Source organism: Anomalospiza imberbis, chromosome 8 (genome assembly GCF_031753505.1).
Source record: "Anomalospiza imberbis isolate Cuckoo-Finch-1a 21T00152 chromosome 8, ASM3175350v1, whole genome shotgun sequence".
Taxonomy (NCBI): Eukaryota; Metazoa; Chordata; class Aves; order Passeriformes; family Viduidae; genus Anomalospiza; species Anomalospiza imberbis.
In genome coordinates, this window is record NC_089688.1 from 13,081,149 (window position 1) to 13,102,697 (window position 21,549).

The 21,549-nt window shown below is 36.5% G+C and overlaps 1 protein-coding gene across 30 annotated transcripts in view; it reads left to right on the forward strand.

Moving 5' to 3' along the window:
* Positions 1–11,441, forward strand: part of KCNMA1 (potassium calcium-activated channel subfamily M alpha 1) — a 420,412-nt gene extending 408,971 nt beyond the window's left edge. For 11 of the 30 annotated variants that reach the window (XM_068197370.1, XM_068197377.1, XM_068197376.1 and 8 more), the window contains 4 exons: positions 815–933; positions 2,685–2,909; positions 5,024–5,052; positions 10,678–11,441. In XM_068197370.1, the coding sequence (XP_068053471.1) occupies positions 815–933; positions 2,685–2,909; positions 5,024–5,052; positions 10,678–10,832 (528 nt within the window). In that variant the 3' untranslated portion in view covers positions 10,833–11,441. Of the gene's footprint in view, positions 1–814; positions 934–2,684; positions 3,437–5,023; positions 5,053–10,677 lie in introns of those variants that run through there. The other 19 variants (XM_068197399.1, XM_068197384.1, XM_068197389.1 and 16 more) reach the window with 4 other exon arrangements.
* The last annotated feature ends 10,108 nt before the right edge of the window (positions 11,442–21,549 follow it).

Below are 21,549 nucleotides of genomic sequence, written 5' to 3' on the forward strand. Positions count from 1 at the left end.
AATTCATATAAAATGCTAATTTTCTGATAATTTGACTGCACTGTTCTAAGGGTGAAGTCAAAAAACAAGCAAAAAAAATTTAAAACCCCAAACCAAATAAATAAATAAATAAATATTTTAAACAGAGTGTATTATATAAAAATAAAGTATCTTGAAAAGTTTTCTGGACCACATTTTGAAATCATGAGATAATACCAAAGCACCCACTCTGCCTTGATGATTTAACTCTCATGATTACTTAAGAATCACTATTTGGATATACAAATAAGCAAATCCAAACTTATTTTTTGCTAATCATACATTTAGTCATTATTTGACAGCAGCAGATATTTTATTATCCTTTTAAACCCATTGAACTCTAATTTCTGTTGTGCTCCTTGTGAATTTTTTTTTTGTCTGGATGACAGTATGACTGCTGCCAAGAAAGGGTCAAAGATATGAACAATGTTAATGCCATAGTTAATGCAATTTGTAAAATATGCATTGTCTGGTACCAAAATTTAGATTTCCAGCTTAAAGCAAATCACTCACTCTTTCCAATTTGCCATTATTTCATGGACCAAGACTCTCCAAAATAACAATCATCACTTTACATAGTTACTTATTTGAAATGAAACATTTAGATTATTCATTTCCCTGGGTAAGAGCCTCTCATTTGAGACAAACAACAGACTGTCTATACATTGTCCCTTTTTTCATAAGTTCATACTGAATGACCTGTTCCCTTGCATTGTGTTTACAGAGCAAAGATAGGAAAAATAATGCACTGTTCTCTGTTTTTTTTTTTTTTTTTAATCTCCTCTCTTTCCTCTAGGATGGAGGTTGTTATGGAGATCTGTTTTGTAAAGCACTGAAAACATACAATATGCTTTGCTTTGGAATTTATCGATTAAGGGATGCACATCTAAGTACTCCCAGCCAATGCACTAAACGGTGAGTCTGGTCTTTTAGAACATCTCTGCTTCACTGCTCTTCAGTCTTCTCAGCGAGGAAAAGCCCAGTGCCTGTAATAAATGTAAAAAAGAGCTTGCTCCATTTTTGCATAACTTTTCCCCAATCCTCTTTGAGGATTTCTCCATGATTCTACCTGACTTTAAATCATAAGCTGGATATCGCAGCCTAAGTTGTCAGCTAATTTTCTTCAGAATTTTTTAATTAAATTTTCAGAGTGTATCTTTACCTTGTTTGCTCTATGATGAGCCACTGTTTACCTGCAAGGAAAGGACTTCAGTTCCCTGATATCAATCAACTTTAAGTTGTGGAATAATAATTTAAATTACAGTAGCTAGTCTTTTTTCTGAATGCTCAAAAAATACTCCTGTGGGCTTCCCATCAGCACCGTCTGTGTCTAACCATAATTTCTTCCAGTAAATGGAAACCCTTCTCTTATTAGATACATTTTTACTTCAGTAGCACCAAACCTGACCTTAGTGCTTTAAATAGAGCAGACACATTTCCATCTTTGCAAACTGAAGGCCATTTAGCAGCTTGCTTGAAATGTGTCTTAATTAACTGCTTCCTAGAAATACACACACAGATCCATACCAGAAGTATTACAGATCTACCATCTGTTACTGTTTCATGCTCTACAGAAAGCATCATTACTGGGTGAACATGGCAATAAACAGCACTGCAGCCCACCAAAGCGGCTTCTTCTGTAAGAATTTGAACAAATTGGGTTGAAAAATTGAGTTGCAGTTTAGATTTACACTGTAGTTGCTAGACTTGGGATTATTTGTTGAATTAATAAGGGACTTCTGTCCCTGAAGGAGCTAAGCAGATTTCTTATGAGCATTGAATTAATTTGAAAAGAAGTCATGAGCTTCATGTTCAATTTTTACTCACTTCTTGCTTGGACAGAAAATACCGATTGCCTTGCTCAAGTCTGTTTTTCACATGCATGAAAAAATTTAGCAGCTGCTCTATAAGTCCTTCATACCCTAAAAGGCCATTAGGTGAAGGTGAGGATTCTTGAAATTGAGGAAGTTTTTATTTCAGGCCTGGGATTTATGCTGAGCAATGTTGGATTCTCGGATGTGCAGATTTCTCTTTATAAATGCTCTTTGAGGCCGTGGAGTGAATGAACAAAATTAACCTCACTACAGAGCTATTTGTGTATTTTCCTTAACTTGTTTTAGCTACAGTCACAATCCAAACCAATAATTATATCCCTTGTTCTATTGACTGCATTTAAATATTTAATAACTATGTAAATATGTATTTAAATGTTATATGTATTTAAATATGTATTTAAATAAGCTGCATGTAAAATCCTCCTCTCTCTGCTTTTTAGCCATTCTTTTAAATACCATTTGTGGTGGGTATGTTACTGGTTTTTGTCAATATATAACTATATTTGCTAGGGTTGTTGCATTATGGTGCAAACAGAGAAAGGAGCATGATTTGTATGGTGGTTTCTCTGAAAAATCATTATGTGAGTCACTTGAAGAACATCATTCTCAGGCATTATGTCTGTCTGACAGAAAACATAAAAAAAGTGACAGCTGACTTAGGAAGGTCCAAAAACTATAGTGAGAATTTTGTGAGCTAAAATTAGGTACAAACAGAAATACAAAAATTGGTCTAAGTGTTCCTGAGCTCAACAAATCTAGAAGAAATTTTTTAGTATAAATCTAAACCTATTTTCTTTTTCTTTCTTTTTTTCTGTCTTCCTTCCTTTCCAGTTATGTTATCACAAACCCACCATATGAATTTGAGCTTGTGCCGACGGACTTGATCTTCTGTCTGATGCAATTTGACCACAACGCTGGCCAGTCCCGAGCCAGCCTTTCTCATTCCTCCCATTCCTCCTACTCTTCCAGCAAGAAGAGCTCATCAGTTCACTCTATCCCATCAACAGCAAACCGACCGAACCGCACCAAGAGCAGGGATTCCCGGGAAAAACAGAAGTATGTGCAGGAAGATAGACTTTGATATGTGTACCTACTCCCACTGTGTGTGAAACTTGCATTCACCACCCATTCTCCCCAGTTAATGTTTCCAGCAGTAATGTTCCCTGTTTTCCCATGGAGTTCTCCCTTTTTGTACACATATTTTGCATACGTATGACAGTGTGCATGTGATTGTCATTTTTATTTCACCACCATAAAACCCTTAAGCACAACAGCAACAAAGCAGACGGACCAAATGTTATTTATGATGCTAGGGGAGAATAAAAAAGGAATTCCAAACCCATAGGCACACTCAAAACATAAATAACTCACTGCAGTTACTCTACATATCCAAAAATAGAGTATATTTAACATGAACACTTGCTCTTGATGTCAGAGTTACACAAAGAAAGTAATTTAGTGCAGAAGTGTTGATATATGTTGCAGTAGGTTTTTTTTAATACTCATATTTACAGGAGCTCATACATTTATTTGAAGCTTATAAAACTCTCCTATTGAAAAAAAAAAAAACAGAACAAAAACCATGCAAAAAAAAAATCCCTGCTGATTTTTCACTCTCAAAGCTTATATTATATAGGGCTTACACTCCTTGTATAGATTATTGCTAGACATCTGCTTTATACCAAAGCAATATCAGGGACTTTTCTTGCTTGTTTAAGAACTTTCTCTAAAGCATTAGTCTTTTGGAGATGGTGTATTTTCCCTTTAACACTGAAATTGTTGGGGCATGAAGTTTTACAACTCCAATGGTTTATTTTAACTTTAGAAAGAGTCTAATTGCATATTAAATTATTATTCTGTCTATTTATATTGCCACATGAATAGCTATATTTTCTTTCACTTTTGACATTTGGGATAAAAAGCCATATGTATCATAAATATTGGATGTAAGTCATTAAAAACTGCCTTCTTGGGACTTTTATGTCTTTAAAAGGTGAATTAGTCACCTTATGTACAGAATAAATAATGCTCAGAAAAGAGCAAGCATTTTTCTGTGCTTACATATCAGATCTCAAGGGACTTTGGTCCTTTCCCCAGATGGTAGTTTAACTTTTCCAAGTTAGTGTTGGTATAAATCTTCCAACAGGAGTCCTAATATGTGAAGAAGCTCCAGAAATCTTGCTGCATGTTCTACCTGTTGTTTTCAACAGGTGCATGTCAGTAGGCAGGAATACAGGGAAGGCAACTGAGTGCCTTTAAATCTCTCCGATTTGGGGAGAAAAGTAGCTGTGCCCCAGACTGTTAATGAGGAGAACAGGAGGGCTGGGTTGGAAATATTCACAGTGCTGAGGTGTCGTGTTCCATGCACTTGCCAGAATTTAGTTCTTGCAAATTGTCACCAATGACACAATGTAGCCAAAAAAAATTGTGGCAGGGAACTAAATATAGTGGAAAGGAACCTGCCCTAGACAGCCATGGGAATGATACTTCAGGCTTGCTTTTACTTTTTTTTTTCTTGTTTTAAACTTCAGAAGCCAATGTATATTTTGAAATATACAGCTAGCTCTAGGTTTACGGAGGGTTTCCGAGGGTAGGGAGGGCAGAAACACATACCCTCTTCCCTGGCTATCCAGCGAGAAAGCATGCAGACAGAAAAAAAAATATTTAGATTTGGAATGATTAGCATTGTAACTGCCAACCCAATCAAGGTGCTTTTATGGTTAGTTTTGTCTTCTACCTTCCCCTTCCCCAAGCATGATAATTTTGAAGATTTGCTTGCTGTGTGAATTGACAATAAAGCCAAGCACTTTTACTGACAAAACCTGGAACCATGTAAGTGGGCTACAGAGAAGTGGGCCACTGTGCAGTGCTAAGCATAATGATTGGAATACAGTCTATATGTGTGAGTGTGCATTCAAATGCAGCTGTAAGTTCAATCAGTGAAATACATTGCAAATTATGGCTGCACCCCTATAAATGAGACTATTACAGTTGCTCTTCATCATAAAGAAAAATTCATGTGTTCCTTTTTGCAAAGAAAGTTGAAAGTTATCATGTTTTGCCCTCAGAATATTTATTGCAACAAGGATGTGCCAGTTAAAGTGCTCAACCAGAAATATGACAGTTTAAAAGCATTGTAAAACTTACATAGCTTACTTCTTTTTCTAAAGTGCAACAAGGATGAATAGAATGGGCCAAGGTATGAAAATTAATGGTTCTGCATGACCTAGCAACTGCTGTGGGTTTCCCTCTATAACTTTGTCCTTGTGAAAACTTGTGAAATTAAAAAAAAAATAGTTACAAACTTTATTCAGTTATTGGTTTGTTTGTTTGGTTTATTGTTTTGTTGGTTTTCTTTTGCCTTTTTTTTCCCACCAAACCAGAGGTAAAACTGGCTGCTGCTGCTGCTGCTGTTTCTCAACCCTGTTTTGTTTTTTTATCCTCTCATCTGCTTGCCTTTCTAATTGCACGTGTCCTTTTGTAAACACCCAGGTTCCTGCTCAATGAAGAAGCCTATCGTGGTGCAGACATTACTTTAATTTCCCATTCCTCATTCCAGTTTCTTTCCTACCTTCCCCTCCCTACTTTCTTATTCCCTATGTATGTACATGAGCATCTTTTTATGTCAGCAGAATTGATTGAAGATAGTTGAGAGCAGTTACACATTTTGGAAGAATGTTAATGGCTTTGACACCAAAATGCTTTTCCATTAATGTTTTATCTGTTTTCCATTTAGCGGAGAAAGGAAGGGTGTTAATATGAAGCCACTTGTCACATGCAACATAATGATTTTTATCCAAAAAAATAGTATTTGTATAACAGTGCAGCTCAAATAGAAAAATATAAACTGCATACATTAGAGAAGTAACTTGCTTACTTTGTGAACAGCAGAAGAGGAATAACTAATATGGGCGCAAATCTAAATTCTTCAAATTAAATTGAAGTCTACTCCACCTCTGTCCTCTATCCTGAAGTTAGAATTCTAACACTTTTGACTTTTAGTAGTATTGCGTACAATTTCCGCTGCTGACTATAGTCAGATTGATCAAATAGTTTATTATAATGATGAAGGTTCTCTGATATGGATATACTAATGGAGGTTGGGCATTATAAGCAGAGAAATACTTAAATCAACGTTATGTTGGTATTTATATTGAAAAGTAAGAGCAAATCTCCTGTTTTATCCCAGGTCAGACAACCATAGTAGAATGGCTAGTTCTTGAAAGTGAAGAAGTATCACCAATGTCAGGAGGTCATGTTTTAGATTTTTAAATGAAGGTGCTGCCATTTATATCAGTCCCAGCATGGTTTCGGCATTGGAAAACAAGTCCTTAGTGAGCTTAAGTGTTGACACAAAACCATGTCTAGCAAACCTGCAGGTTCTTGGCGAGGGCTCCGTTTGACCTAAACAGAGAGAGTCAGGCATTTTCCAGTGAAACTCCCATTGTCAAAATGAAGAATTTTGGTAATTTAAACAATAAAAAATCAAGAACGAGTCCAGAACATTCTCTTTGTCACAAAATTTTAGTTGCCCTGGAGCAAAGTAAAGTTCTTCATAGGAAAAATAGTTTATTCTTTCTTTCCCTGCAAATTTCTTACTGCCTGCTACATGTAAAATATTCATCTGCCAAACAAAGAATTGCTGAGCAGGTAGGTGGAGAAACTTTCATTACTTTTCTTTCTGATGCAGGAACAAATTACATGGAAGAATTTTCAGCTTAGATATAAACAAGATGGTTACATGCAGGGAGGAGACACACAAACACATACATGCAAACAAATTTGAAACTGCAAGTGTCCCAGAAGACAAAAAAAATTGTGTTTTAAACAGTTGAAAGGTAACCTGGGATTATGGTGAGAATACAAATATAGTAAAACCTTTGTCTTATGTTTGGGTAGTATTTTCTTTGCCTCTGCTTAGAAGAGAGGGTGTTTCACAGTGACATTTGCTCTAAGTTGCTACTTAGTTCAAAATTAATGATAGAAATTTTAAAGCACCAGTACAATAAATCTGTTGGAGAGAATTGCTGCAATCTTATACAAGTTGAAGAAAACTGTATTTTGATCTTTTTACTTTGATTAATTGTATCCTTTTTTATGCTACGGGGAAGAGTGTTACACAAAACCATTAATTTTTATTTATTTGTAATATGAGCATTAGGCCTTTTGAACCTTCATGGATGCACTGATGCTGATAGCCCATTACAAACATAGATGTTTGAGTGGAAAGTGTTTTCTGCTTTCTGATACATTCAATTACTTAGCTGTTCCAACATCTCTCAGGTGATTCTGTCAAAAAGAAGCCTGTCAAATAGCGTAGGAAGATCAGGGACTTTTTTTGCAGCTCCTAAAAAATAAAATAAAAAAACATGCCTCTTGTCACTACAATGTAGAAACAATTCTGGTAAGGAATATGCATATTCCAAAAGGGAGAGAAACAGACTCAATGTGACAGAGAACTTAAAAATGCTTGGTGACGATAGCCATATATAAAGACTTTTAAAAGGGGGTTTCTGAACTGATCTAAAGGAAAGAGTAAATATTAAAGATAAAAATCTGTGCTAAGACTCCAGAAGACATACCAACATCAGACTGTAAGCATAGCATAAAAGACTGAAAAGTGTGTAGGGGCTTCAAGAAGGCATTTAGTGACTGGGAGCAGAATATCATAGTGGCCAAGGGTAAAGATCAGGAATGCTAAGCTCACATTTCAAAGGTAAGTAAAGAGGTCAATGAATTTGCACAGGAGATTCATTGTTATGTTGTCAAAGATAATTTTAACAGAGGAGAGGAACAGGAAAGGTATAAAGCTGGATCTAAGCATTGCATGCTGGAGAATGATAATGCTTGGGTCAAGGTTTCAGCACTGGCAAAAAAAAATCTGAACAGCAAAAGAGATTAAAATCTACCAGCTTCTACATTTATAATTAATGTTCTGTATGTATTACTTGCCAGGTAAAGGCAAAAAGAGGTGGTTTCTTTTTAAAGAACAGCTCCCTACAGAGGAGTTCTACTGTAAATTTAACGCATAAATAAATAGCTTATTTTGAAAATTTTAGGGAAAGCAGGGTGTTTTGAAGTGCTTTACACTGGCTGCTGAGAAACACAGCACAGTTCTGATTCTTAGCACTCACATAAGTCTCCCTTACTTGCTACAACATTGAATTAACTTGCACCAAGTTCTGTTTGTAAGGAAAGTTTTTGCACCATGTATTAAAAAAAAGAAGGTAGCAATGAAAGTTCACGGTGCTTAACTTGCCTCAAAATCATTTTAAACACAAACCATTAGAAAACTGTTAGTTTGAAATTGTTTATGTGATCTCACAAGGCTTTTAAAACATGATAACCATCACACTTTACACCTCTGTGAAAGGTTAGTTTAATCGTAGATCACATAAAATTGGTTTCCACAAATGCATAATGGTTCATGTGTCACACTTGAACTAAATGGTTTTTTAAATGGAGCTGAAATTATTTTGATGTGTACACATTTCCAGACTACTTTTTCCTACAACCTTTCTTAAACCGGCCCCCATCAGGAATCATTCCCTTAAAGTCTCATTAATAATTCAGATGTTCTGATTACTTTAAAAGATCTATGGAATTGAGACTTTTTTTTTTTTTTAACTACTTGACAAAAAGATAAATGAATGTAGAAACGAACGGTAGGAGTCTGGCAAGCTGTAGATCATCTCTGAACAGATTGTAACTTTATCATTCTGTCAGGAAGAATAATTTAAAGCACTTAATCAGTTAGCTTCAGTGTGCAGGATGTAACATTATGAATTCCTATCGTCCAATCTGTTCAAATCAAAGGGAACTTAATTATAATAGGTGAGAGAGAGGGAGATGGGAGATTGCACATCGTTCAGACTTAGGCACCTTTAAGGGGGCAGGGAATTATTTAGTCTGGTCACAAATGAGTAGGATATTTTTAAACACAAGTGAAAAGCATTTTAGAAAATGACAAGAAAAACAATAAAGTAGTTCCACTTCCCTTCAGAAATAAGCCACTAATAAGTAATATAATTTCTGGGTTTGATTTAATTTTTAAAAATGTGTAAGAACATATAGCAAAGGTTTTAATGGGGAGTGGGGGTTTTGCTTGTAAATTCTAAAAATCCATATAAAGTGTAAGTAGTTTACTTTGTTATGCATGAAAGTGACTGAAAAGTCTAGTAATTCTGAAGATTAAGCTACTTCTTGAGAGACTCTAACTCCAAAGGTCTTTGGTATTTTTGTGCACTTATGTCCAGGTTTTTGCTCTCTATTCTTCTCAGTCTTTCAATTTCTTTTCTCTCCTTTACCTCCTGAGCTTTTGTGCTCAATCCTTGGGTTTTTAAGTTGAATTTTTCTTTGCTAATTTAAAATAATTTATTTATTAAAATGAGCATTCCTTCCACTCCTGTCCTGATTCCAGATAATGCGGAATTTCAGGGGTTAGAAAAGTAGCAGTTTTTATTATGTAAGTGAGGCACTAAAGCTTCTGCAGCATTTTGTATTCTCCATTGGAATGAGAAATAGTGCATACGTGTTAGAGTAGCAGCTCTGGTGCAACACACTTTGAACCTTCCATGTAATAATAAAATGCCCAGAACCATAAGTGTCCACTGCTGTGCCCACCCACCTCTGGAAAAGAATGGAGACAGAACTCTGTTCACAAATGCTTGTCAAGGCACAAGTGCACCTAATGGCCATTAGCCACTCTCTAGATCAGGAGTTCCCAAGTCTTGGAATAAAGTTATCTTGTAAGGTTGTATACCTGTCATTGAGAAATTACAGCAGAAATTGCTTTCTAAAGGGTTTAAGAATTATTTTTTTTTTCCTTTTGTGAATTTTTGAAGCTTTTGTCCATACCTGCAATGGAGCAGTGCAACACAGTGGTTACAATGATGAACAGCTGGGAAAGGGCTGCAATGCTGCAGCCTCTCAGCATCCTCCCATATTGCTCTCAGCCCACCTTAAAGCCACACCATAAAATTCCTCCTGTGTTAATAGAGACAGGCATTGCTCCAGGATAGAAAAGAAAGAGCTCCCTCTCTAATTTTTGTTTAAGTCCTTACTTCCTTTGCCTTGCTGTCACCTATCACGACTGATCCATTCAGGATTAGCTGGACCCCTACCACAGTCACCTGCAGTGTCTGCTGTGTTCCCCACCCCATTTTAAACTCTAGAGTTCAGTAGTGCTCCAGCACCTGTGTTTCAGAGTAGGGATATAATGCCCACCCTGTGCAGCAAGGCTGCCGTCCAGCAGCAGGAATACAAGTCCTGTTTATTCTAACACAGATTGCAGAAAGTTCTTTATGTTCTCCTGCATGATTTCTGGGCCAGCAGTAGCCACCACCCCAAGGCTGAAATGGTTCAGAGAAGTCTCTGACTCTCTAGGTACTCTTCTGTGTATAGACTCACATGCTCTTTTCTGTATTACCCTTATCCCAGCTGCTCTCCTTGGCTTCTTAGTTTAGACTTTGATTTGTATCATTTTTTTTCCAATAAATGAACCACCTGAGCATGGGCACAAGAAAAGAGCTCTCTTACATCCAACAAGTAAACTAGCATATTGGCAGTTTTCTTTAGCTTCATTAGCAAATCTGCAAGCATCATCCTCTTCTCATAACAGTGTTTTCAGATGTATTAATCTAATGCACTGTACTGCTAGTAATTAGTCAAAGTCACCTTCTATTGATCTCTTTTTTCTATAAACTTTACTGACTACTCCCTTTTTCTTTTTCTTTTTTTTTAATGTTTCTGTGTATGTGTGCTTCACTAATTAACACTTTCATTTTTCCCCTCTTATTCTGTCTCTACCTATTTTGCTCCTTAGCAGAAAAGAAATGGTTTACAGATGAGCCGGATAATGCCTATCCCAGAAACATTCAAATCAAGCCCATGAGCACTCACATGGCCAATCAGATCAATCAGTATAAATCGACAAGCAGCTTGATACCACCAATACGAGAAGTTGAAGATGAATGTTGACTCCTTCGAAGCCAGAACTATTTTTATAAAGCCTGACAAACTTCATGAATGGTGATGTGACATTTATTCCTCTTACTTGCTGAACCACTGATGGAGAAGTTAAGAAGGGCACGCTTAATGGGAAAATAAAGTAGACAGATCTTTGTTTGTCTGCCTTTAATATTGCTTCCACGTATTTTGGAAACGATTTCATTTATAAATGAACATAATGAAAACTAGTCATGTATAGCCTCTAGCATTTTAAATTATTTTTATTTATTAGAAGAAATATATTTTCCTTTTTTTTTTTTCATTGTTAAGTATTTTCCCTTAAAAAAATGGCATATGTGGCCAGACTCCTAAGAATTAAAAAAAAATCAGCAAACCCTCAGTCTTTGGCTTAAAGGAGAATGATGGTCACAGCTATAAGGATATGTAATTAAGGGAGACAAATGATATATTTGCAAAAAGGAAAAAAAGGTCCAATTTGTATTTTAGTAAATCAAAAAAAAAAAGGGAAAAAAACCCTACATTTCACGAAAATGTTTCTTTATTGGAAGGTGTGTATTTTGTTCAGCATTGACACCAGCTCTTAATAAATTAAACTTATTTATTTTCAGAGTTGAAAGTCATATTTTTGTACATGTAACATTCTTCTGAAATATTCTTTGTTTTATGAACATGTATAGATCATCTTGACTGCCAGTTGTGTGAAGGTGCATTAACCCCCCACACTCTGCCCTGCCCCTTCTCACAGTGGCACACACAGACACCCAGCACCCTCGGGAACGCGCTGTGACACAGGCACAGGGAATGTCACCACCCCAGCCAAGGGCCATGGGCTTAAGGGCCACTTGCTAGAAATGGCAAATCTGGCAATTGCACTTCACTTCCCATTAGCCATCAGCAGTTGCTAATTTCAGGAAGGCAAGCTTGGCAATTCTTCTTCTATTGCCATTATTACAGCAGTTTAATCCAGAGTGCATAAAATAGTGCATGGAAGCATCAGTTATAAACCATCTCATCTACCACATTTTGTTACTTCCTTACTTCACAAGTGCTGATGGCCTTTCATTGGCCTGAGGTGGTACAAATTCTTCCTGATATGTGTGGAGATTTAGCTCCAGATCCTTGCACTTTGGTGGAAGTTCATACCCTGGTAAAGGGCACACTGAATCTCCTTTTGATTAATTCAGATCAAGATAAAACTGGTTTAGCTTCAGCTCTACAAACTCACAACATGCTGCCCTCAGTTAATGCCTACAATAAGCAACATCTTATTTTAGCAGTTGTTTTTTTTCCTAGTATTTATTTTTACTTTGCTGGGACACCACACACAAAAGTACAGTAATAACCAAATAAAAATAATAAAAGTGATGAATGTATTTATTATGATAACATGCAAAAGGCCTTTGATGGGTGCCTTTTGTGTCAGCAGTTTCACAAAGTTGCCAACAAGCTTTATAGCCATCAGACAAAAATGTGATGTTTCATATCTGTGCTGCAGTATCTACCCACCCAAGCATTTATGTTCTAAATGATTTAGTTACTCTCTCTATCTAAAATAAGCAACATCTGACACAACTGTGTGGAAACAAAAAAAAAAAAAAAAAAGCAAAAAAAAAAAAGGAAAGGCTGTGATAGTAGGAAACAAAAACCAAAACCACAAAATCAGAGTCATCAGGAAAAGCAGATTTTCATTGTGCAAGTTAACTTTAGGCTTTGTAATTTTGCAGAATTGTTAAACACCACAATTAAACATACCGTGGTATTTTTATCATTAGAAAAATATCAGTGAATCAAACAAATACAAAGCAGATGATGAATTTATTGTGAAAACAATGATGTCCACTATGTAATCCAACATTTAAGCCAAACTATCTCAGCTTTAATGTTTGTCCACTGGCTGCAGTACAAGTATAACCATATGAACACCTAATAGGCTTTATTCTGGAGTGACTTCTTGGACTGTGACTATTTTGTTGTTACATTTTGTAGAATAGCTATTTAAAGACAATAATGAGAACTGTTAATACGGTATCTGTAAAATTGGATTGTTTAAAATATTTCACTCTCCTACAGAGTAACAAAACAATACAAGCAGTTTTTCATTATTATTTAGATGCATGTTTAATGCATTTCACAGTCCCCAAAAGAGAAGATAATTCCAGTGAGTTCTTCCGACATATGCTGCTTCAGCTGGTGACACGTTATAATTTACATCCAGTTTCTGCATTGGGTCATGTTAAGCCTTTTCTTTGAAGTCAGTGCTCCTTTTTCATTTATGAACTGCATTCATATTACAACCAGAATGAAAAAAGCTGGTCCTGAGTACAGGAGGACTGTAGAAACTTGTGTTCAACCTCATCAAATACATACGAATTTTAATTTCTTTTTCCTGAGAACACTGGTGTTTACTATAGGGGAATAGAACATTATATCTTATATCTTATAATATACAGTGCCACTTCTGAGTGTCCTTCCTTCAGAAGTGAACATTCACTGAATAAAACATACTAATGAATCAAATACAGCACCCCTACATTGCTAAGGTCTGTGTGTGTCTCTGTCCAGTTCAACTGTCACACCCCAAAATCCCATGCTATTGTTCATAAATAAAGGACAAGACCTGAACACACTCACAAGATCTTCGGGCACAGAGAGCTTTATATGCAATGGCTGGTAGAACAAAACCCATAGAGAGCAAACAACACAGAGAGAAATAGGTGGAATTATGGGTATACATTTCTCATTTACAGAAAAGCTAAAATCAGAGATATTTTCTTACTCCTTTTTGATAATTTTGATAATCAGAGATGCAGGACTGATGTCTGGAAATTAGATAGAGGAACAGATAGAAAACCTGTTGGAATCTTTGATATTCATCCATTAAAAATTACAGTAAGGCCAGCACCAATAAATGGATATATGAAGTTACATCAGAGCTGGGAAAAGGCTGGGAAAGGGACTTAAGTGACAGCTGACAGACCACATGATGACCAATACAGAAATAAATTCTTGGCCTTTATCAATATCTTTTACCCCTATCTCAGAAGGCAAAGATTTAAAAAAAATGTGGTGTGGGGAGGATTTCAAGGTTTTTTGGGTTTTTTTTGTTTGCTTGTTTGTTTTTTGGTATTAATTGCATGCACTACTGATACAGGCTATAGAATGTTTTTTGGTAAGTCATGTGTTGGGTAAATAGTGTGTCTGTGTGTGTGTGTTTGCATATATAAATGTCCACACATGCACACACATATGTATGTGGGTACACATATACACACATATGTATACGTGGGTAAAGACACACACATATGCACATATGTACAGGCGTGTGCATGTATTTGATAGAGTCATCACAAGAAGGTGTCATAATTTTTATATTCCATAAACTGGGGTGAAGAAAGGCACAAAAAAGAAGAAAATATTACTTGCAGGGTAGCACAGGGAAGAATTTTTTTCTGCTATTTCCACCTGCTTTGACCAAAACCCAGCCAACCTGGTTGCTTTTATGAGAGATGCACTGAGATTATGCTGCAGAGACTTCTCTCACTGCTGCAGCTGGGCTGTGCTCTTGGCCCTCCTCACACCCCTGGCAATTGTCTGCTCCCACACTGCCAGAAAGTCTGCTGGCTCCCTCTGTTTCATGGCTATTATTTTAATTTTTCCCCTGAAGCCCATGAGCTTTAAGGAGAAAGGATAATCTGATAGATTTGGTGGTAAGTGCCAAACACAGCAAAATTAAGGTATAAAGAAAAGAAGATACTCATAGTCTAAATGCAAATTTTAATACCTCAATGTGATTGTGTAGCTCCTTCTAAAATAATAAGTATATGATGTATTTGTTAATAGGGAAAAATAAGATAAAAACATTTTCTTGTACTCTTAAAAAGCATTCTAAAACTGTCACTGGCATTTTAACATCTTGTCTTTCAAATCAGCATCGATGGCCCAACAGTAGGGAATACATGGGACAGAAAATACAAACCCCTTGATCTGGGCCAGGCATGGTCAACTGTATGTGAAAAGATCTAAGTGGCCTCAGCCAAAGGCAGGAAAGGGCAAATGTAGTTTGTAAGCAAGGTATAGGAGACACTGAAAAAGCATTTAGTCTTTTATTATGCATTCTTGGGTGGTGGTGGATGAGGTTGGCTATTTTTGACCTGCAAAGGAAGACTTTGCATTTCTTGAACTCTTCATGTAGTAGAAGGAGAAAGTAAAATAGTGTGATCTCATTCAGGTTTTGCTGTGGGTGTGTGTGTCTAAATGACAGCTAACAACTACTGCAATAATTGGTTGCATAAACTGATGAATAAACATACATGACAAAAAAAAAAAAAAAGCAATAATTTACAAATGGCTAATAATTTGTGTTTTCACTGCTTGGCCACTCACTGGTCAATCCATAAAAATGTTAACAACTGCCCTGGACTAGCTGACTCACATGGGCACAAACTGAAACACAGAGCGGGTGCTTAAATGGTTTTAAGAAGTTGATTCCTAAGGGCTCCTGGATCCCAATGTATTCGAAATGAACACATATTGAGGTCAATGTGTGTGTGTGTGTGTATGTGTTTTGTTTTTACAGCTGTTATCATTGTGAATTTCTTCATCACCAAAAGACGTGTGTGTCTCACCTTTCATTTCTAGTTTTGAATGTGATTAAACAAAATAACCAAGTGTGTGAAAGGTGATGAACAGGACAAAGTGAAAACAGAAATCTGTTCCCAGTGTTATAGTGGATTAGCCTGGGAATATCTGTCAAAGACAATGGCAAACGCACAAAAAATTCAGAGGAAAGGAGAACTCTTTATAATTCTGTCTTTTTCTTTTCTGTGCCATCTGAACCGCTGAAATCACCAACATACAAATAAGCACCTTTTTAATTTTAATTTTTCTTTTAATTCTAAAGATTCTTGAATAATCCCAGGCTTAAGAGAAATAGGTTTGGTTTTTTTTTTAAAGTCATTATTTTTTTTTAAAGTCATTATTTATGCACACCAGGTCTCCTAACATTGCATTTATAGTATTTTCATGCTAAGCAATAGTAGTGGGTATGGTTACAGCCCCATCTGCAATGGTGAAAGGAATGTAGTAGTTCTTCTGCTGTAGTCACTGCCCAGGATGGTATGTGGCCCTATAGTATTGATAAGTCTGTGCCACCATTTATCAGAGCTATATTTCTGTCAGTAATGTATCTATTCTGCACAGGGTCTCTCTGCTCCAGAGCATGCAGCCACGTTGAGGATGTGCAGCCTCTGAGCAGCAGTCTGTATGACCAGGCAAATTCCACTGGAGCCAGTAGTGAGGACTGCTGCTCTGAGGTATCTGCTCTGCACAGTGGTGTGTTACTGGTAACAGCCAAAAGGAGAAGGGGTAGGGAAAATGAAGAAAATATTAAATAGAAGGTATTTCTTTTATTACTTTGGATCTAATTTACAGCAATATCTAACTTAGGAAGCTAAACAGTAAAGCTGCATCTAATTAGAACCTTTATGATGTTGAGACAAGTTTTCTTACTGCTTCAGTCAATGCATTTTAGAGGAGATCTCTATAAAGTAAAAAAAAAAAAAAAAAAAAAACAAACAACCCAGAACACGGCATATAGGCAGTTGAATACATGTAATAAAATCCACAGATTTTCAGAAACAAAAAATGTGGCATATGAGCATTTTGTTGACTGTACAATAACTAGTAGGAACCAAATAAGAATGTCAGCAGATCTCAAGCAGTGAAAACAAATTCTGCTTCTGCCATAGTCCCATAGCTTGGGACACACATGCTTAGCCAATGCAAATACTCTAACCTCTGGCAAGAAAAAAAGAAAAAACAAGGAAAAAAAGGGAGAAAAATATTAATTTTCACATTTCTGTAGAGCTCAAAGCTGATGAAACCACTTTCTTCCTTCGGAAAAAACACACACATGCAAATACATATATACAATATCTTTTGATAGTTTCATATGTCTACATTAGTTATAATTTGGAAGGGGAGATGGTGAGGGGGTACACTGAGAACCAGCTAGCATCTTAACTTAAAAGTTCATCAAGAAAAAGGAGTACGACTTCATCACTTTACTTTTAACACCATGGGTTGGTGAGAGAGAACAAATGCTGGTGCTCAGAAATGATCTACCTGACTTTGTCATATGTAATATCCAGCGAAAAATATATCGTCCTGTAAAAAGGGTTTGTACATAACTTGTACATGGTTTCATTTTGTATTTTTCTCAGATTAAAATTTATGTATTTGTGTTCTAAAAGAAGGAGATATTGCTGTGTTTTCTTTTTTCTCTTCTAGAAAAGTTTGTAACTTGTATCACCAAGTCATAAATATTACTGCATTCATGAAACCAATACTATTAATACTTTGACTGAAGACTAACCCAACAGCCTTTCTCTCTTGCTTACTCTCCAGAATCAGCTCCTTGCTAATCAGATGCAATGGAGGATGCTGTGGTACTACAAATGAGTCATTCTGCACCAGCAACAAATGGCACCCAGCTGTGTAGTCAAACACAGTCAAAGTCTTGTTTAATTTATCTACTTTACATTGGTGACCATTTCATATCACCTTTAGCTCTGATAGGTCAGGATAAGATGGATTTATAATTTTGCTAAACAGCCCAAGATTTTCTGCTTTCTTATGATGAGTACATTTACAATTTATCTGCAAGTTTTGGACTGTTTCCATTGCACGGAATTAGGTATCATCCTACATGCAACTGTATGGTTTTAGGCTTAAGAAAAAACAGTCTTTGGAATCTGTAACACTATGTGCATGTGGCTGGCATTCTGCTATAAAATAACCTTGTCATTAAGGTTGACATCATTAATCTTCTGTGCAGCAGTATCACCACAGTGATTTGTAATCAACTGCAGTTTGACAAACCTTGCTTGATGGAGAGGAAAGAAGAGAAGCAGAACTCTGGAAAAGACTCAGTTAAGCATCTGAGAAACCCCCAAAAGCACAAATAGTCAATTGGTCCTAACACAAAGAAGCTGATATAAAATGGCTACACAGATTGCTCTGTAAGCAAATAAGAGTGGTTTTGGGGGAGGAGGAGATTCAGTGCATGAGAGTAACTGTGCAGGACTATGGAGAGCTATGTAAGAAACTGACTCTGCATCAATGTCAGTAAAACAAACTGGTCCAGCTTTCACTGAGTCCTCTTGTCCAGAACATCCTTAGCCTCTCTCACTGGGGAAGGGAATTTATGTGCCATAAAAACTGTGATGCCTGTCTTCAACAGTTCAATGAAAGGACTACTCTGTGTCAGTGTATCTATATGCAGATGTCTACTTCAGATCTAACTCCTTCACCTTGTCCCTTCCTGGTGCAAGACACTAATTAGTAAGCTTGACTTTTAATTACTGAAGGAGAATAAGAGGAAGCGATGGACAGTCATACAATGCACCATAACCAGGTACTCATTTTAAGATGGAATTGGTAATTCTTCATCACAGGTTAAATCATGTGTCTGCTTCCTGCACAAGGTTCCATATCACAAAAGAGGCATTTGTCCATACATAAACACATATGGATATATGTGTGTGCATTTGGACATGAATATTTATATCTATACATATATGTCACCACCTACTAATATTTTTAGGATCTTGGCTCCTAGATGACACCACTTGCTGTCAAAAACACTTAAATCAAACCTGGTCACAGAGTAACTAAAGTATGAAGCTGTTTTCTTATGTACCTACAGCTCTGATACTCATCAGCACAAAGACTAAATTAAGCAGAACCTTATGCAATTCCTCCCAAAATGATATAGTAATCTTAGTTAACAAGTACCTGCAGTGAATGAACAGGCTGCTCACATATTTTCTGGACCGTAAGGCAGTCCTGCTAGGCTTTCAAAATACTTCAATTGTATTATAGCAATTTTATGTTAGTTTCTTAAAATTTATTTTAATTCCAAATATGTCGTCCAAGCTAGGGCGGTGATTTCACAAAAGTAGCTTTGTGAACTGGAGGAGTGACACAAGAAGGACAAGGAAGCTGTGAGACAAACTTTTGCCTCAGCTCAAAGGCAAGGTCAAGTATTTGCCATAATCTTCTTCAGCTCTGCAAAACCACCCCAAAATCAATTAGTAAAATTAAAAATAATAAAAATGCAAAACAAAACAAACCAACCAAAAAAAACCCAATTACACAACAAAAAAACTCTACCCTCAAAAGAAACCCCAAAACTCCCCCTGCAAAAACCAGCAACTTCCCAAAAAAGCCCCCTCCCACCAAAAAAAAAAAGCCCAACCCAAAACAAAGGAAAAAAAACCACCCACAAAAAAAATGATTAGTCTTTTTTCAGTCCTCCCTTACTTACCACAAGTCCACCCTTTGCCACCTGAAGCCTCTAGGGAAAAAATTCTATTTTAAAAAAGACTGTAAATTTTCTCTTACTTCAAAGACAGAAGATGTTCAGACCTATTTCTAAGTAAGGGCAATCAATGACCCTTAGCTTAATTCCTGGCTGTATGTACTTGAGTGACCTCTTGAAAAAGTACTCCCCCTCCCCCAGCCCCCAGGTCTTAAACCACAGATTTATTATACTTTTTCCAAAACATTCATTTTGCTAAAATTTTCACCTACCTCTAGGTCTAGTTTGCCAGGTTTTACTTTCGCATTTTTTTTTCACCAATGAGACACAAGTGCCCAGTAACCAGACACTTTCTGTCAAAAAAATCTTACAGTCTTACAGTGGGAGAGTGAGTTCAAAGTATCCCAATGCAGATGCTGGAGAGAGATGAACACTCCAGAGCACTTTTTTTTTACAACTTTATTCAATTTCCACTTTCTTTTCCTGTTTGGAAAAAGAAACTCCTCTTTCCAACATCCTTGTCTTCTTAGGCTCTCCACAGCAACTTTGAAATCAAATGAGAGTAACAACTTGTAAAATATTTTATTGCATTTGAAACCATTGACTCTTGAGAAGCTTTAAACTTACCTGTTCATTTTTCAGTTCATTCATTTAAGTGTTATCCAGTAAACTCTTTTTTCAGACATCAGATAAAATAAAATACATATATTGAAAAGCATTCATTGCAAGATACAGTGCAAAACTGATCAACAAATGTTGGTTTTATCATGGATCAAAGACTTTACATGTAGGATGTAAAATCCAGGCTGAATTAGGTAGCTCTTCACTCCAGGTGAACAGCTTGAATGCAAAGCATCTTTAAAAGCCAATATCATAGTTGTTTAATGTTTGGAATTAATGGAAGCAGGACTGTTCCATTACTTCAAAGATAACTCTGGCGACACTAGAAGCCAAGAAAACCCATAATTTGCACATATATATTATTTTCCCACTGAGGAAGAGAAGGTTTCGAAGATAAATTTTCCTTCTGATAGACTGAAGGGTGCTGTAAAATTTATTTCCTATCCCCCCACTGCACATGATCAGATATCTCTGTTCTGTCTCTTCAAAATACACAAGCTTCATTGCTTCTTCAGCAATATTCTAGTCAGATAATGAAAAAAACACCCTTTCATCATTCTGTATATGGACATAGTTGCTATGAAGTTATAATAAACATATGCAAGACAGTGGAATTTAGGAAACCCAGAAAGTTTTCAGGCTAGGCTACCATGCAGTCACCTACGCTGATGAACTGCTTCTTGAAAAACAGTAGGTTAGAGAATCAAGTCCAAGTAGGTTATGAGAATTATCAAACTATTTAAATACCCATACACTGACATGGAAACCTGGAAAGAGAAAAATAAGAGATGATTAGGTGTGTAGACTATTTCATGTGACAATTGAGCTGGAGAGGCTTACTGAGGGGATATGGACACGGATAGAAATTTGGGTAGCTGGGTAATCCAGTCATTTGTATGAATGGCAAGTATGACAAAGAAATACCTTTTACATTTACCAGTTGTTTTAGAATTCTTCTTTCCCTGCAGTTGGATCAGTTTCTGCAAGGATACATTACTAGGTTTTGCAGGTCCTTCTCATACTTGGACTCTGCCCAAAGAATTTGCAGGGAAGATCAGGGCACCAAGCAATGAAACTCCTTGAAGCCATTTGATTCAATTTTTTCTAGCTGGACTTTTGAGAAATAGTTCTGTTAATGTGTGCTTAAACATCTGCAGGGTGTTTTTTAGGGAAATTAGCAGTCTGGTCTTTGTAACCTGCTTTGATATGTCCAATCTCACTGAAAACTTTGCTATGGCCACAAGGAAACCCACTGCTTTCCAGCAGCAGGAGAAGCTCCTAAGATTATTGCCCTTTCTAATTCACATTCTTTCTTCAAGTCAGTTATTACCCTTATGCCCTTTGCTTGCACCTAGGAAATCAAAACTGTCTCTATAAACAATAGGAAAACCTACTCTTGTTATAAATTATGTTTTTCATCCACTTTGGCTAAAGATACCCAAGATATGCTTGGAAATCCCTTTCAGAATGAAAGGGTTCAGTGTATGACATGCCCAACATGCATAACATACTTTACTACTCCAAATAGTACCCGGTACTAGCCACAGAACATGCTTAGCATGTTCCCCTTTAACATTTAGCTTTGTAGTATGTGGTAGTTTTAATATTATTATGATTATTGCTACTTCCTACCACTAGGATACACATCAAGAATACTGATCAGAGAAGCTCTCTATAAAACAGTGTCTTTTCCAGTTCTGCTGGCACACGACATGAGTCCTGGAAGAAACTGATGTAAATTTGATTCCTGTACCCTTAAAATATTGTGGTGTGCTTCCCAGTGAC